The following is a 15,636-nucleotide window of genomic DNA, read 5'->3' on the forward strand; positions in this document are numbered from 1 at the left end:
CAGTGCATCCAAACAGGGACTGGAGTGGGGTGACTTGAGGATTTTCACGGTAACTTGCAGTGTTAATGTAAGCCTACTTAGGATCAGGATGTTGAGTACGATGATAAGCCATGATCAAGATGAATGGTACAGTAGTTGAAGGGCTGAATGGCCTCATCTTGCTTCTAGTTTCTATGATTCCCAACATGCTGTGTGAAAATGTGGAGAAAAGCAAAACCATGGATGGGCCATTAGGGTCTTCAGGTTCGATGGTACTGGGAAGTGTGATCATTGTTAATGATGAGGCTGTGGTTACAACATGGAAAATAACTTGGAAACTGAGTCTGTTTTCCCGCCTTAATTCAACCAAGAATCATCCATTATATCCTGTGGCTCAGTGACTTATTGATTCAAATAATCCCCACCAATTTATTACCTTTCTACCTTGCAAGGATATTTGCCTCACAGTCATCATAAAACTAGGTATTAAAATGTGAAAGGTATTAAATGAGAAAATAACAGAATTGTCAAACAAAATAGCTGTTTATTGGGTATGACCAAGGGGGAGTTCCAAGACATTTAAAGGAATAAAAGTCATTGTAAGTTACTTAACATTGTTTTTATTTACAGACAGTTGGTTGGGTAGAAAAGCAAGGAATAGTTTCTGAATCAGTTCTATTATGAAAATCTGAGACCATGTATTGAGGAAATGTTAGTGCATAAAGAAGAATGCTGAGTACTAAATCAGTTCCAGCAGTAGTTAGATTTTTATTAAGTTTATTTTACAATAAAGTTTTCATATTGTTTTGTGCTGTTAGAACCATTAGTTACTTAATGTAACTATTTGTATGTACAACATAAAAATTACTATGCATTCTAGTGTAAATACATTAAGGATGGTAATAAAACCTCAAAACTTTATAATAGTCAGTTTGCCATATTTCATACAGTACTTGCCCCTAAGTAAACAGTTTATAACAATGTATGTAAATAATAGTTATTTACAGGATAAAATACGATTAACCAGAAAAACGAGAATACTAGTAGTTATTTACAGACCTTATAAATAATTTAATACGCTGTTTCTACAAAACAAGTTACTGATTCACCATTGCGCACGGTGCGTGCGCTTCTGAACAGTACAACAGTTTGACAGCTGAATAGGATACAACTTCACAAGGATGATGTAGTTGAATCTAGAATTTCTCTTCCATTGCAGACAGTAGGAACGTAGTGAGCACTGGCAGATGCTGCAAAGCAAGAGTATCATGGCACGTTACTCCAAGTGTCCTTTAGAAATGTAGAAAGAAAATTATTCAAATCAAATTTACTTCCTCCGCTGTTTTCTCCCCATTCCCCTGAAGGAACTGACTCATAGAATCCCTACAGAGCAGGAGGAGGCCATTCAGTCCATTGAGTCTGCACTGACCATAATCCCACCCAGGCCCTATCCCCATATATTTACCCTAGCTAATCCTCCTAACAATAAGGTGCAATGTGGCATGGCCAATCCACCTAACCCACACATTTTTGTGGGAGAAACCAGAGCACCTGGAGGAAACCCACGCAGGCCCGGGGAGAACGTGCAAACTCCACACAGACAGTGACCCAAAGCCGAAATTGAATCAAGGTTCCTGGCGCTGTGAGGTAGCAGCGCTAACCACTGTGCCACCGTACTGCCCCACTTGTTGCTGTATGGTTCCCCCAGGCACCAAGAGCCTTCTGCCATTTGATTTCTTTCATGTGAGCCGAGACCAGGAATATCAGAAGATTGTTCAACATCGCAGCTGTGTCCAATCCTGTCCTCACTGCCAAGTGCACAGTTGTGCATTTTCCCAGCGGGGTGATTAAGGATTTGGACACTGGCCAAGTTTCCCCACACTCTAATCTAATGGTGCTAAGGCCAACTCCAGACTTCTAATTGACAAAGTACCTTTGCGGAAATGATTACTTTTTTGTGACAACTAAACAAACCTTAAAAGAAATATTCGCATGGTTGGTAGTGAGCAGGATTGCTGCAGACTGCAGGAAGGTATCAATGGACTGGCAGCAAAACGGGAAACAAAATTCAACCAAGAGAAGCGTGAGGTGATGTATTTGGGGAGTTCAAACAAGGGGAAGGATTACGCAGTAAATGAGAGGATACTGAGAGGTGCAGACAAAGTGAGAGACGTTGGAGTTAATGCCCACAGATCCCCAAAGGTAGCAAGGGACAGGTAGATGAGATGGTCATCAAGGCAGATGGAGTCCTTTTATTTATTAGCCGAGGCACAGAATACAAGAACAGGGAGGTCAGGCTGGAACTGAATAAAACATTAGTTCGAACACAACTTGAGTAGCATGTGCAATTCTGGTCAACTCATTACAGAAAGGCTATAATTGCATGAGAGAGGGTGCAGAGAAGATTAACCAGGATGTTGCTAGCTCGAAAATTGGAGATTGGAGAGGTTAGGGTGTTCTCCTCGGAACAGAGGAGGTGGAGGGGAGATTTGATTGAGACGTACAAAATTGTGAATGTCCTGGATAGTCCTGGAAGTGCCTTTTCATCTTAACAGAGAGGTCAGTGACTAGGGGGCACAGATTTAAGTTGATTGGTAGAAAGGTTAGAGAGGAAATGGGGAAAAATATTTTTTCTCTCAGTGGGTTGTGTGGGTCTGGAACTCACTGCCTGAAAGGGCAGTAGAGGCAAAAACCCTTAACTCATTTGAAAAGTATCTGGAAAGGAACTTGGGGTCCCGTAACCTGCAAGAATACGTACTAAGAAGGAAAAGTGAGATTAGGTGGTGGTGGGTTTTTAAATCGGTGCAGATACTATGGGCAGTAAACTTTCAGTGATTCTAACTAAATAGATTTTTAGTTGACTTTTTTTAAAGTTTCACAATAAAATTAATTTTAAAATTAATCAGTTCCGACAGCATCTATGGAGAGAAAAACAGTTAACGTTTCAAAGTTCAACATGTTTCTTTTTTGGAATCAGAACATTAATTCTGCTTCTCTCTCCACAGATACAGATGTTTTGGTTATTATGACACTTTGAGGATAGTTGGGTGGGTGGGGAGCAAAAATATTCAGAGGGGCTGGGTTTTACAGAGCACTGTATTTCTCAAACACCATACCCCCTCCCCAAAACATGCAATCACCACTGACTGATGAGGGTGGGGTGGGCTAACCCCATTGCTGAACCCACAGCCAGGCTGCTGGGGTGTACCTGGCAGCCTTGGCATGTGGCATTGCCACCCCCTCACTGACACAATACCAGTGGGGGTATACAATACCACTGACACAATACCAGAAGCCCTGAAGTGGCCATTAATTGATTATTTAAGGGCTTCAATTAGCTCAAGGGCAGGCAGGGCACCTATCCCAGCGCAGGCCAAATGCCAGGCAAGGTGCCCACCATTCCACCCATCATCCTGCCAGCCTGTGGCTCCCAGGAAGGGTCAGTGGGACGTAAAATTCTGGTCAGGGATTTAATACCTGCATTTTCCACATATTTGTGGGAATAATGCATGGTAGAGAATTACAACCCCAATGATCAAAGAGAAAGAAAAATCCTTCTGAACAACTTACTGTTGATATTGGGGTATATTCATATAAGTTGATCGGGAGAGGGGGTGTTGTGTGTGTTTTTTCAGGGATTTAGAGGTTTTCCTGCATTGGTTGTGGGTGAAGAATAGAAAAACCCACAGAACTAGCCCGGCTTTTTACTTACAGTGCGAGTGACTAGTGACAGTTCCGCTGACACTGAACCGGTTCATGGTGAGTCTGTGGCTGGTCACGTTCTTCTGTGGCTGAAACACGATGATGTGAACCTTGGGAGCAAAGAGGCAGCCCAGCACCACAAAACCACTCAGGCTGACTGAGATACACATGGTTGTCGTCTGAACCTGTGGAACAAAAGCAATTGTTAAACTATTGAACAGGTTCTTAAGACCTGGAGACAAACACTTGAGCAACGCCCAGCAAACATTGTAGGTGTGTTTGTTCCAAATCAAGGTTCAGAGTTACATGTCCTGATAGGGCAATCGGGTACAACATTATAGCTGGAGTTACTCGGAAATCAAATTCCGGCTTGGGAAAGCCACAGGATAGAAATCACTGCTAACATTGGTACATTTGGATGCGTTTCCATCAAGTGCCTTGCTATACTATTTTAACAGAAACTTTATCCTGTTTTAAAAAAAAATCAATGACCGCCCCGAAAATAATGGAGGCAGCAATCTGATAATTGTGAAATCTGTGTTCTGATTATTTTGTCAATAGTGATTTTTACCTTGTGTTCCGGGGTGGGGGTGGTCAAATTCATGTCAAATATTGGCTTGAAGTGAACCACGAGACGTTTTAATTTGGTAATGTTACGTAGAAACCCTGATCCAGGCCTAGTCCAATTCCAAGTGTGTTGCACTACTTCAGAATCATTTGCCAAACTAAATTGACAGCAATGTGCTGTTACTCATAAATTCTCATCGTGTTACAGTTTTTGTCTGGACACGCCATTTGGACAGTAAAGCAAAATTGTGATGATGTTACTGGATCAGTAATCTAGAGATCTTGTCTAATGATCCTGACAAGTTCAAAGCCCACAATGGTAGCTGGGGAATTCAAGTTAAATAAATCCAGATTAAAAAAGTTACTGTCAGTGATGGTAGCTACTAGATTGTCTTAAAATCCCACCTATTTCATTTTGGAAGGGAAATCAATCACAGAATCCCTAGAATGCAAAAGGAGGCCATTCAGTCCATCAAGTCTGCACTGACTCTCTGGCAGAGTATCTTACCTGCACCATCACCCCCAGCCCAATCCCCTAACCCCACACATTTACCATGGCTAATCCATCTCACCTACAGATCTTGGGACACTAAAAGGCAATTTAGCCACTCCACCTAACCTGTATATCTTTGGACTGTGGGAGAAAACGTGAGCACCTGGAGGAAACCCACGCACACCCACGGGAAGGCTGGAATCAAACTTGGGTCCCTGGCAATGTGAGGCAGCTGTGCTAACCACTGTGCCACCGTGCCATTCCCATCTTTACCCAGAGTGGCCTATATGTAACTCACAGCCTACAGCAATGTGACTGACTCTTAACTAGTCTCCGAAATGGTCCAGCTAACCACTCAGTCACATCGAAACACTATACAAAAGTAAAATTATGGATTGCAGCATCTCATGAGGATAGCTCACCATCACCTTGTCTGTGACAATTAGGAATGAGCAACATATGCTGGGCTGGGCAGTGACACCCACATCTCCTGAAAGAGTAGGGAAAGTTGTGAACTCTGTATGTTGAAATCAGACACCATGTGTAACGTCTGTGGATGATTCAATCTTTTCCATGCCAATAATCCACCGCAGAAACAAAAGATTATAAAGGAACTTATGGAGAGGAGTCTCTGTTGAAAAGCAAAATGAATTGGACCATTCTAGTCTCCATGGTACGAGAGGAGCTGTCTAGCAATACAGACACAATCTGGGCAGACACATACAAATTAGATAGGCACTGAGATTGTGTGAGTAAGTAATTCCCACTCCCCATGACCTAGATTCCAGTTAATGGTGCAATATTGAGCTACACAGATTGGGATCTCCCAGATTCAATTATTGTACTTTACTGAGTTACATGACCTCATTCGGAGTAGCAATTGAGCTGTATAATTTGTCTCCAGTGTCCTAGGATTCATTCTTTTCCACTATTGTGTAATGTGTTAACCTTGTGAGAGTCCTGACCACAACTTAAACAAATGGACTAACACTTTTGTTTAAATTTCAGACAAAGATATTCATAAAAAATGTACTGGTACATTAGGGCACTATTACCTCCCTGTGATTTTACATCATTTTTTCCCACTTTAGAAGTAGTTACTACCACATCCACGAGCTCTGACTATCCCACACAGCTAGCTATATTAAAAAATGGTTCTAAATGTTTCCCATTACCATCTACGCCAACTCTGTTAAAACTATACAACGGGGCTGGCTATTTTGAGCAATTCAAACAGCTGCTTGGGGTCACATTCTGCTCATACAAACACGTGAGCATATAAATGGGGTGGCACAGTGGCACAGCAGTTAGCACTGAGGCCTTATAATGCCAGGGAGCCGGGTTCAATTCTGGCCTCAGGTCACTGTCTGTGCAGAGTTTACACATTCTCCTCGGGTCTGCGTGGGTTTCCTCTGGGTGCTCTGGTTCCTGCCACAGTCTAAAGATGTACAGGTTAGGTAGATTGACCATGCTAAAATTGAGCCTTAGTATCAGGGGGATTAGCAGGATAAATACGTGTGGTAATGGAAATAGGGCCTGGGTGGGATTGCTTTCGATGCAGGCTAGATGGGCCAAATGGCCTCCTTTTGCACCGTATGAATTCTATGATTCTTTTAATAAAATTGTGGGCATGAGTAGGGTCCCTCAAACTTGGTCCACCATTCAATAAGCTAATGGCTGACCTGATTGTGGCTTCAACTCCATATTCCATCTACCCTGATAACCTTTGACTCCCTTGTTAGTTAAGAGTCTATCTATCTTGGCCTTAAAATTATTGAATGATCCAGCCTCTAATGCTCTCTGAGGAAAAGGGTTCTGAAGATCCACAACCCTCGGAGAGGAAACAAAATTTTCTCATCTCCACCTTAAACAGAAATCCCCTTATTTGTAAACTGTGTCCCCTAGTTTTGTCTCCCCCACAAAGAGAAATACTCTTTCAGCATCCACGCTGTCAAGTTCCCTCAGAATCTTATATGTTTCCATAAGATTATCTCTCAATGTTCTGAAATGAACGCAGGCCTATTCATGCCAACCTTTCCTTGTAAAATAACTCACCCGTCTGCACTTATATCCTTTCTTAACAAAATAGACCAGAACCACGCACAATACCCCAGATGTGACCTCACCAATGACCTGCACAACTGCAGCAAAACATCCCTACCTTTATATTCTATTCACCTTGCAGTAAATAACAACATGACACTTACCTTCCTAATCATTTGCTGTACCTGAACACTATCTTATCCTGATTCATGTACCAGGCCAGCCAGATCCCTCTGCACCTCAGAATTCTGTAATATCTCTCCATTTAAACAGTTTGCTGCTTTTCCATTCTTCCTGCCATTATACTCTAGCCTTATCTTTAGCCTCTCACTTACCCTCTCTATATCTCTTTGCAGGTGCCTTATGTTCACTTCACAGCTTACTTTTCTACCTATCTTTGTGTCATCAGCAAATTCAGCAATCATACATTTAGTCCTTCATCCAAGTCATTGATATGGATTGTAAATAGTTGACTTGCAGCAATTATTCCGATATTCATTTCTGAAGGATGTTTACAGAAATTTTCAAACTGACCAGGAAAAGACTGTTTCGTTTTTATTGCAGTGTTTGAAGTGATGCCGATAAGTGAAACAGATAGTTCGAATTGACATAAGTGGCTTGGAGATCCATTAGGGGGAGGAAGTAACAACTCATTTCTTTCTGTACTTGGGCTTTTAGAGGGTGTTACTTTCAAATAATGCGATTTTAAATTTTGTGACTGTTTTCACATTATACCAGCAATCATGTATAGTGGGCTTACCAGGTTGTAAGTTGGGGACACCCTGTCATCAGTTTTTGTAATATTAGTATTCATTAACCAGGAAAGAAAACATGGTTCGCGGGAAATTTGTTGGACTCACGTAATGACTATTGTGTATCTTTGTCTTGTTAGTAATGGAAAACTGTTCCATGCTTTTTATACATGTCTCGAGTAGGCAAAAGGACCAAGTAGAGATAAAATCAAGATCCTAGTACACCAGGCATTGCTTTACATCTTTGCTTTTAAATTATGGAATCATAGAATTTTACAGCACACAGGAGGCCATTCAGCCCATCGTGTCTGTAGTGGCTTCCAAATGAGCGACCCAGCAAGTCCCATTCTCCAGCCCTATCTCCACAGCCCTCGAAATTCATCACTTTCAAATATATATCCAGCTCTCTTCTGAAACCTCTTGTGGAATCAGTCTCCACCTCTCTCCCAGGTAGTGCGTTCCAGAACCCAACTCTCTGAGCAAAGAAGTTTCTGTTCAACTCACTCCTAGCTCTCTTGCTAACCATCTAGAAACTGGGAACGCCCCTCCCTAGTCACTGACATACCAAAAATTGGAAACAGGATATCCTCCTTTACTCTGTCAAAATTGTTCTTAATTTTGAACACTTCAGTAAGGTCACCTCTTAATCTCTGCTCCAAATAAAATATATCCAATCTTTCCTTGTATCTGAAATTCCTCATTCCCGGTATCATACTAGTAAATCTGCTTTACATTCTTTCCAGGACTTTATCATTCTGCCTTAAATAAGGTGCCCAGAAATAAAGTTAATGGAAAATCACTAAAAGTTTAAACTTTTAAGAAGTTTATTTATTAGTGTAATAAGTAGGCTTACAGTAACACTTCTATGAAGTTACTGTGAAAGTCACATTCTGGCGTGTTTGGGTACACTGAGGAAGAATTTAGCACGGCCAATGCACTTAACCAGCACACCTTTCAGACTGTGGGAAGAAATCAGAGCATCCAGAGGAAACCCATGCAGACACGGGGAGAATGTGCAGACTCTGCATGGACAGTGATCTGAACTGGGAATCAAATCCGGCTCCCTGGTCCTGTGAAGCAGCTAATCACTGTGCCACCCATAAAATTTGAGTTTAGTGGATATTCTCTTCTGTTCAGTGGCCTGAGAAAAAGAATCCACAGCTAATACCTCCTGAAATGGATTGACTCTGATTAATACCTATTTCTGCAATAGCATCACCCAGTAGATGTAACAATATATCTCTCTTGCCATCCAAACTGGATATTGTGTTTTATGGATGTACCAGACTGAAAGTTTTATCTTAGGTAAGAAGAGGCTGGAACAAAGCATAAAACTGTCTTTTTTTAGTAAACATACAGTTATGATAAACATTTCACTGAATCAGTACAAGTTTTGTAATGAATAGAATCATAGAATGCCTATAATACAGAAGGAGGTCATTTCGTCCGTCAAATGTGCCCTGTCTCTTCAACAGAGCATCCCATCCAGGCCCTTTACCCATCATCCTATATATCTAACCCGCTAATCCCCCTAACCTACAAAACTTGAAACAATAAGGCACAATTTAGTGTGGCCAGCTAACCTGCACATTTTTTGGAGTTTCTTCTGGCAATAATAGAGATAATAAACAAACAACACTATCAGAGCCTTTCTTTTATCACTTCCTGGCATGTGGATATCAATGGCAAGGCCAGCATTTGTTGCCCATTCCTATTGAGAAGCTAGTGTCATAGTCTATCTCGTATAGACACAACTACAATGTTGTTAGAGCCTAAATGTTGTCCAGGTCTTGCTGCATATGGACATGGACCATTTCAGTATCTGAGGGGTTGCACAGATACTGAGCATTGTGTAGTCATCAGCAAACATCCCCACTTCTGACATGATGATGAAGGAAATTCATTGATGAAGCAATTAGATGGTTGGGACTCAGATAATATCCTGAGGAACTCCTGCTGGGGCTGAGAGCATTGGCCTCCAGCAACCATCTTCCAATCAGTGGAGGGATTTCCCCCCAGATTCCCTTTGTCTCCAATTTTGCTCTGAAGTGCAGAGGGATCTGGGTATCCTAGGGCATACATCAAAAAAAGTGAGAATGCTAGTACAGCAAGTAATTAGGAAGGCTAATAGAATGAATAACGGGATGAACGAGTACACTATCAAGGGCAGGAGTCTTGGTAGTGTTGAGGAGCAGAAGGATCTTGGGGTCCGGGTCCACAGGACTCTTAAATCGGCCTCGCAGGTGGAAGAGGTGGTCAAGAAGGCGTATGGTGTACTGGCCTTCATAAATCGAGGGATTGAGTTTAGGAATCGGGAGGTAATGCTGCAACTTTATAAGACCCTTGTCAGGCCTCATTTGGAGTACTGTGCGCAGTTCTGGTCGCCTCACTATAGGAAAGACGTAGAAGCTATTGAAAGGGTACAGAGGAGATTTACAAGGATGTTGCCTGGACTGGGAGGCATGCCTTATGAAGTTAGGTTGAGGGAACTGGGTCTCTTTTCCCTGGAGAGATGAAGGTTGAGAGGCGACCTGATAGAAGTTTATAAAACGTTCAGAGGAATAGATAGGGTGGATTCTCAGAGGCTATTTCCCCGGGTTGAAATGGTCGCTACGAGAGGACACAGGTTTAAGGTGCGGGGAGGAAAGTACAGAAGTGATGTTAGGGGTAAGTTTTTCACTCAGAGGGTGGTGAGTGAATGGAATCGGCTGCCGTCAGTGGTGGTGGAGGCGAACTCGCTGGGGTCTTTTAAAAGACTTCTGGATGAGTATATGGGGTTTTATGGGATTGGGGTTATAGATAGATGTTGATGTGATCGGCGCAACTCGTGGGCCAAAGGGGCTGTTTGTGCTGTAGTGTTCTATGTTATTATTCATTCTGAGGGGGAATTGAATACAAAAGTCATGGTTCAGTTGTACAGGACATTGGTGAGACCACTTTTGGAATATTGTGCATAGAATTGGTCTCCTCATTTAAGGAAATATGTAAATAAATTTGAAGCAGTTCAGGGAATGTTTACCAGACTAATACTAGGAATGAGCGGGCTGCCTTATGAGGAAAGATTGGAGAGGTTTGGTTTGTATCCACTAGAGTTTAGAGAGGCGACTTGATCAAAACCTTTACCATCCTGACAGGGTAGCTGTGGAGACTGTGGGTGGGATTTAGAACTAGGGGTCGCTGTTTAAAAGTTTAAGACAGAGCTGAGAAAATATTTTCTCTCAGAGGGACGCGAATCTCTGGAACTCATTTCCTCAAAAGGCAATGGAAGATGAATTGATGAATAGCTTTAAGTCAGGGCGAGATTGATTCTTGATTAACAAAGGGCTGAAGGGTTATCAGCGATAGGCAGGGTCAGATCAGATCAACTGTGAATAGCGGAGCAGTCTTGAGGGGCTGAGTGGCCTACTCATGCTCCTAGTTCATATGTTTATATGCTAGGACTCTTTGGTGCCACACTTGGTCAAAATACTGCCTGGATGTGAAGGACAGTGGCTTTCAATCCCCCACTGAGTTCAACTCTTTTGTCCATGTTTGAAACCGGGTTGTAATTAGTTCAGGAGCTGAGAGGGATTGGCAGAACCCAAACTGGGCTTCATGGAGCAGGTTATTGAGTGCAAAATGGAGCTGAGGTACACCTGGATCAGCAATGATCTTATTGCATGGTGGGGCAGGATTGAAGGGCTGAATGGCCTACTCTTGCTACGTTCTATGTATGCACTATTGCTGGAATGTTGTCAGGGTCCCATAGCTTTTGTCACATCCAGTGCTTTTAGCCATTTACATGTGAAATGAGTCAAATTGGCTGGAAACTGCCATCTGTGATGCTGGGGGATCTCAGGGACACCAAGATGGATCATCCACTCGGCACTTCTAGCTCCAGATGGTGGCCAATGCCTCAGCCTCGTATTTTGCACTGACATGCTGGGCTCCCCAGCATTAAGGATGTAGTGTTTGTGGCTTATTCCTGTTAATTGTTTCATTTTCTTTCACAATTCACGCCTGGATGTGTCAGAGTTTTGATCTGATCGGTTGGTTGTGGGATCACTTATCTCTGTCTATCGCATGCTGCTTGGCATGCAGGTAGCCCTGTACTTGTAGCTTCACATGGTTAGCGTCTACATTTTTAGGTATGCCTAATGCTGCTCCTGCCATGCCTTCCTGTACTCTTCATTGAGCCAGTATAATCCCTTTGTTTGGTAGTAATAGTGGGGTGGGCAAGACATGAGGTTACAGATTGCGGCTGTATACAGTTCAGCCTCTGCTGATGGTACACAGCATGTCACAGATGCCCAGTGCTGAGTGGGTAGATCTGTTCTGAATCTGTCCCACCTTGAGGGAGGGTATGCTCCATGCAGATAGAAATTTCTCTACACAATGGTGTAAGGTTCTTAATTGAACTTACACACAAGTTAACAGATATTTAATTGTTTATGATACTTGGGGAAAAGTAATATTTTAATGACTTTCTTCTTAATATTTGATAACTTGCATGAATAAATGTTGCTTTAAAAACTATTATATTTAAATTTAACTCTTTTCCAAATCTTTTCTGTGTAAAAATCCAGAGATATGGCAATAATCTGACTCCAGTTCTGTTTTTCTCTAAACTTGCTTCCGGTTTTGGAAAATCTCAGCAGACAGGAAGGGCTGAAATTCCATCTCCGATCTTAGAGGAAAGAGTTGGGGAGGAATCCGATGGAGTGATGAGGGTCTTGGCTTCCTCCTGGGAAAATATGCCATATACGGGCCTATCAATGGCTTTTCATGGCACCAGGCCTATGGGGCCAGAACGTTCCAACCATAGAAAATGCCAGATGATCAGAGACCAGTGGCTCTTTTGCCCAAAAATGCCACTAGGTGGGCAGTGACTCCTGTCAGACTGATACACACCAGAGGCCCAGCATCAGGGAGTGAACCAGGCCATAGGTAAATGATGGCACCCGGGGTTTTGTAGAGTGGAGATCAAAGGGAAAGAGGATGTTGGGGGGGGGGGGGGGGGGCGGTAGGGTTAACGGGTTGGCTATGAGGGCAGAGCAGTGGATCTCAATGGGCCAGCCCCCCTCCCCACTATTTTCCCAGTGCCAGGTCCCTTGAGCAACCATTAAGTATCTTGGATTGAGGGTCTCCGTCATTCCAGGTGATCACAAACAACCCGGACAGGTTTGTGCCCCCCCCCCCCCCATGTGACAACAGGTCTGCCCAGCACTGAGGTAATTGGGTATTAATTGCCCGGTTAAGGGCCTCATTTGGAGGTGTGACGGGATCACCATCCACAGAAATTTTGCCAGCTGGAAAGGTTTAGCTTTTGGGAATGGTGAGGAAAAGTAGCTGGAAATATAAGGAGGTAATAGCACATCTTGCATACACAAAGAAACTCTAATATTAAGACACAGAATCAGGGAATCCCTACTGTGCAGAAGGAGTTTGCACCGACTTTCCAACAGGGCATCTTATCCAGGCCTTACCCCCATAACCCCACGTATTTACCCTGTTAATCCCCCTAACCTACACATCTTTGGACACTAAAGGGCAATTTAGCATGGTCAATCCACCTCACCTGCGCATGTTTGGACTGCGGGAGGAAACTGGAGTACCCGGAGGAAACCCATGCAGACATGGGGAGAAGGTGAAAACTCCACACAGACAACCACCAAAGGCCAGGTTAAACCCAGTTCCCGGGTGCAGACTTCCGCCGTGTCTCACCAATATCTGGGAAATGTAGAAGAATTGAACAAGCTGTGCCATGGCCTACTGACGGAAAATTAAAGATAATATTTATGGACATAATGGAAAGAATGCTGAATTATGTAGGGATGCTAAATTACTGTTATCCCTTGCTGAGTGACTTTAATTTCACTATTCAATTAGGTGTACATTAATCCTGCATGCAATGATGAGTTGAACAAAACGATTTACTAAATAATTATATAAGGAACAGCACTAAGATTTGAGACTAACTTTGACCTATTATTGGAGACTCGTAGCCAATGGCAAATGCCAAAATTCTGATATTAACATGGAAAATGCAGGTTGGTTAGTACCTGGAGGGAAAGGTAACTTCACGTCTTGATGGGACCTAAAACGTTCACCAGCTTTTCTCCTTCAGATGCTAACTACCCAGCCAGGCTTTTAAATCACTTTTCAATTAAACATCTATTATGTAATTGCCAGTACTTTACTGACAGCATAACTGGGGAATATATGAATGTAATACATTTACTTCATCCTCACTGACACTTTGGAACTTAAACCTTGATAGCATGGAAAGAATTAATCACTTACCCTATAATCACTGGATGTCACGTAAAATATAGGGAGAAAGGCAAGCCAGATGATACATGTTGTGTACATGGTAAATCCAATAAATTTCGCTTCATTGAAATTTTCAGGACATTTCCGAGTCTTAAAGGCATAGACTGTACACAGGGTCACCAGCACCACGTCATATGTCAAAGACATTAACATGCTGGAGTCCTTTACGTTACATTTCAGAATGACTGTCTCTCTTTTCTCAGGGACTGTGTACCTTCTTGTACCAGGAGCCTCCAGAATCAGCCAGACTGACACGATGATAATCTGAACTGAGATGAGACTCAGACAGATGAAGACTTGAGAACTGGGACTGATGAACCTGGGTCTCTGGGCCCCGTCCTTCACACCATTAAATATCCTCGCGATGCGGTTGGTCTTGGTAAGCAGTGCTGAGTAGCACACGGCAAAGGATGTGCCAAGTCCTAATCGGCGCAAGGTGCATATAGCCGGTGAGGGTTTCGCGATAAAGAAAAATGTCATACAGTAGGAAAAGAAGACCCCAAACAGTAAAATGTAGCAGAGTTCACGTCCTGAGGCTTTGATAAGAGGTGTGTTGTTGTGCTTTACAAAGATAGTGGCAACCATCAGTGTAGTGACAATCCCAGCACACGAGATGGTAATTGGCCCCACAGCCCAGGCATCTCCCCATCTGATATACTCCTCTGGTAAGTCATAGCATCCTGTGAGGTCCTCATTGGGCCACCTGCCCGGCCCACAGTCCTTGCACGTGAACTCATCCTCCAAGTACGCGTAGGGGTCGCACGGTACACAAATCCAGCAGCACACGTCTCCAGGCTGCATGTTTTTGATCTCGTTTCGGGCACACGGATCGCTACATTGTGATGTGGGGATGTGATCTTTGGGCCAGTGAATCAGCGCTGTGTTCAGAGACAAAGACTTTGCCCATTGGCCAACCTTGATGTAGGTGTATTTTCCTGCAACTTTCTGAAAGTTGAACACATTGTACCGACCATTGCCATCGCCATTTCCATCAAATTTAACTTCACTGTCCATATCACCAGCGGGATGGAATGGGGCTGAAAGAAAAAAGCAAGATGACATTAAAAACACAACTTCAACCTTAGTGATAATCATGATACCAGTGTTGGACTGGGGTGGGCACAGTAAGAAGTCTCACAACACCAGATTACAGTCCAACAGGTTTATTTGGTAGCACGAGCTTTTGGAGCACTGCTCCTTCACGAAGTGAGTCGTTCACCAAATAAATCCGTTGGACTTTAACCTGGTGTTGTGAGATTTCTTACTAAGTGACAATCCTATAGGCAGCACGTGGCGTGGTGAAACCACATGTTCGTATGCACGGTAAAGTCTAAATTCCATCTGCCATGTTTTGGATGATTTACTCAGATACTTCTCCCCAGCACACACACCAGTTACAAAGCTCATTCCATCCTGGGAAATAAGCAGTTGTTTTCATTCTATGTTATTCTTAAACAATTAATATAACCATTGTCTACTTAACAGTAGTGGACTCGCCAACATTAAGAGCATTTAAATGGTCATTGGATAAACGTATGGATGATATTGGAACAGTGTAGGTTAGATGGGCTTTAGATTGTTGCGCCAACCTGTGAAACCATCAAGGGCCGAAGGGCCTGTACTGTAATGTTCTACGTTCCATGTTCTACTTTTTTTCTGACTTTCCACGTCTGAAGTTTTGCTGGCTGCCAGCTCTGATACGCAGGAGCGAATCTTCCTTTTTTTTCAGAAAATCACAGGAAATCTCTATTGGGTCAGAATCGCCTTCATTCCACATTGAACAGACTT

The 15,636-nt window shown here is 42.9% G+C and overlaps 1 protein-coding gene across 1 annotated transcript in view; it reads right to left on the reverse strand.

Moving 5' to 3' along the window:
- Positions 1-749: 749 nt before the first annotated feature.
- The window catches only part of grm3 (glutamate receptor, metabotropic 3), a 177,731-nt gene continuing 162,844 nt past the window's right edge, over positions 750-15,636 (reverse strand). Inside the window, exons 5-7 of the mRNA XM_080207112.1 lie at positions 13,819-14,885; positions 3,692-3,866; positions 750-1,229 (exon numbers count right to left, since the gene is read on the reverse strand). Coding sequence (XP_080063238.1) covers positions 1,153-1,229; positions 3,692-3,866; positions 13,819-14,885 — 1,319 coding nt within the window. The 3' untranslated portion in view covers positions 750-1,152. The remainder of the gene's footprint in view (positions 1,230-3,691; positions 3,867-13,818; positions 14,886-15,636) is intronic.

Source organism: Carcharhinus amblyrhynchos, chromosome 19 (assembly GCF_965287045.1).
Source record: "Carcharhinus amblyrhynchos chromosome 19, sCarAmb.v2.hapA, whole genome shotgun sequence".
Taxonomy (NCBI): Eukaryota; Metazoa; Chordata; class Chondrichthyes; order Carcharhiniformes; family Carcharhinidae; genus Carcharhinus; species Carcharhinus amblyrhynchos.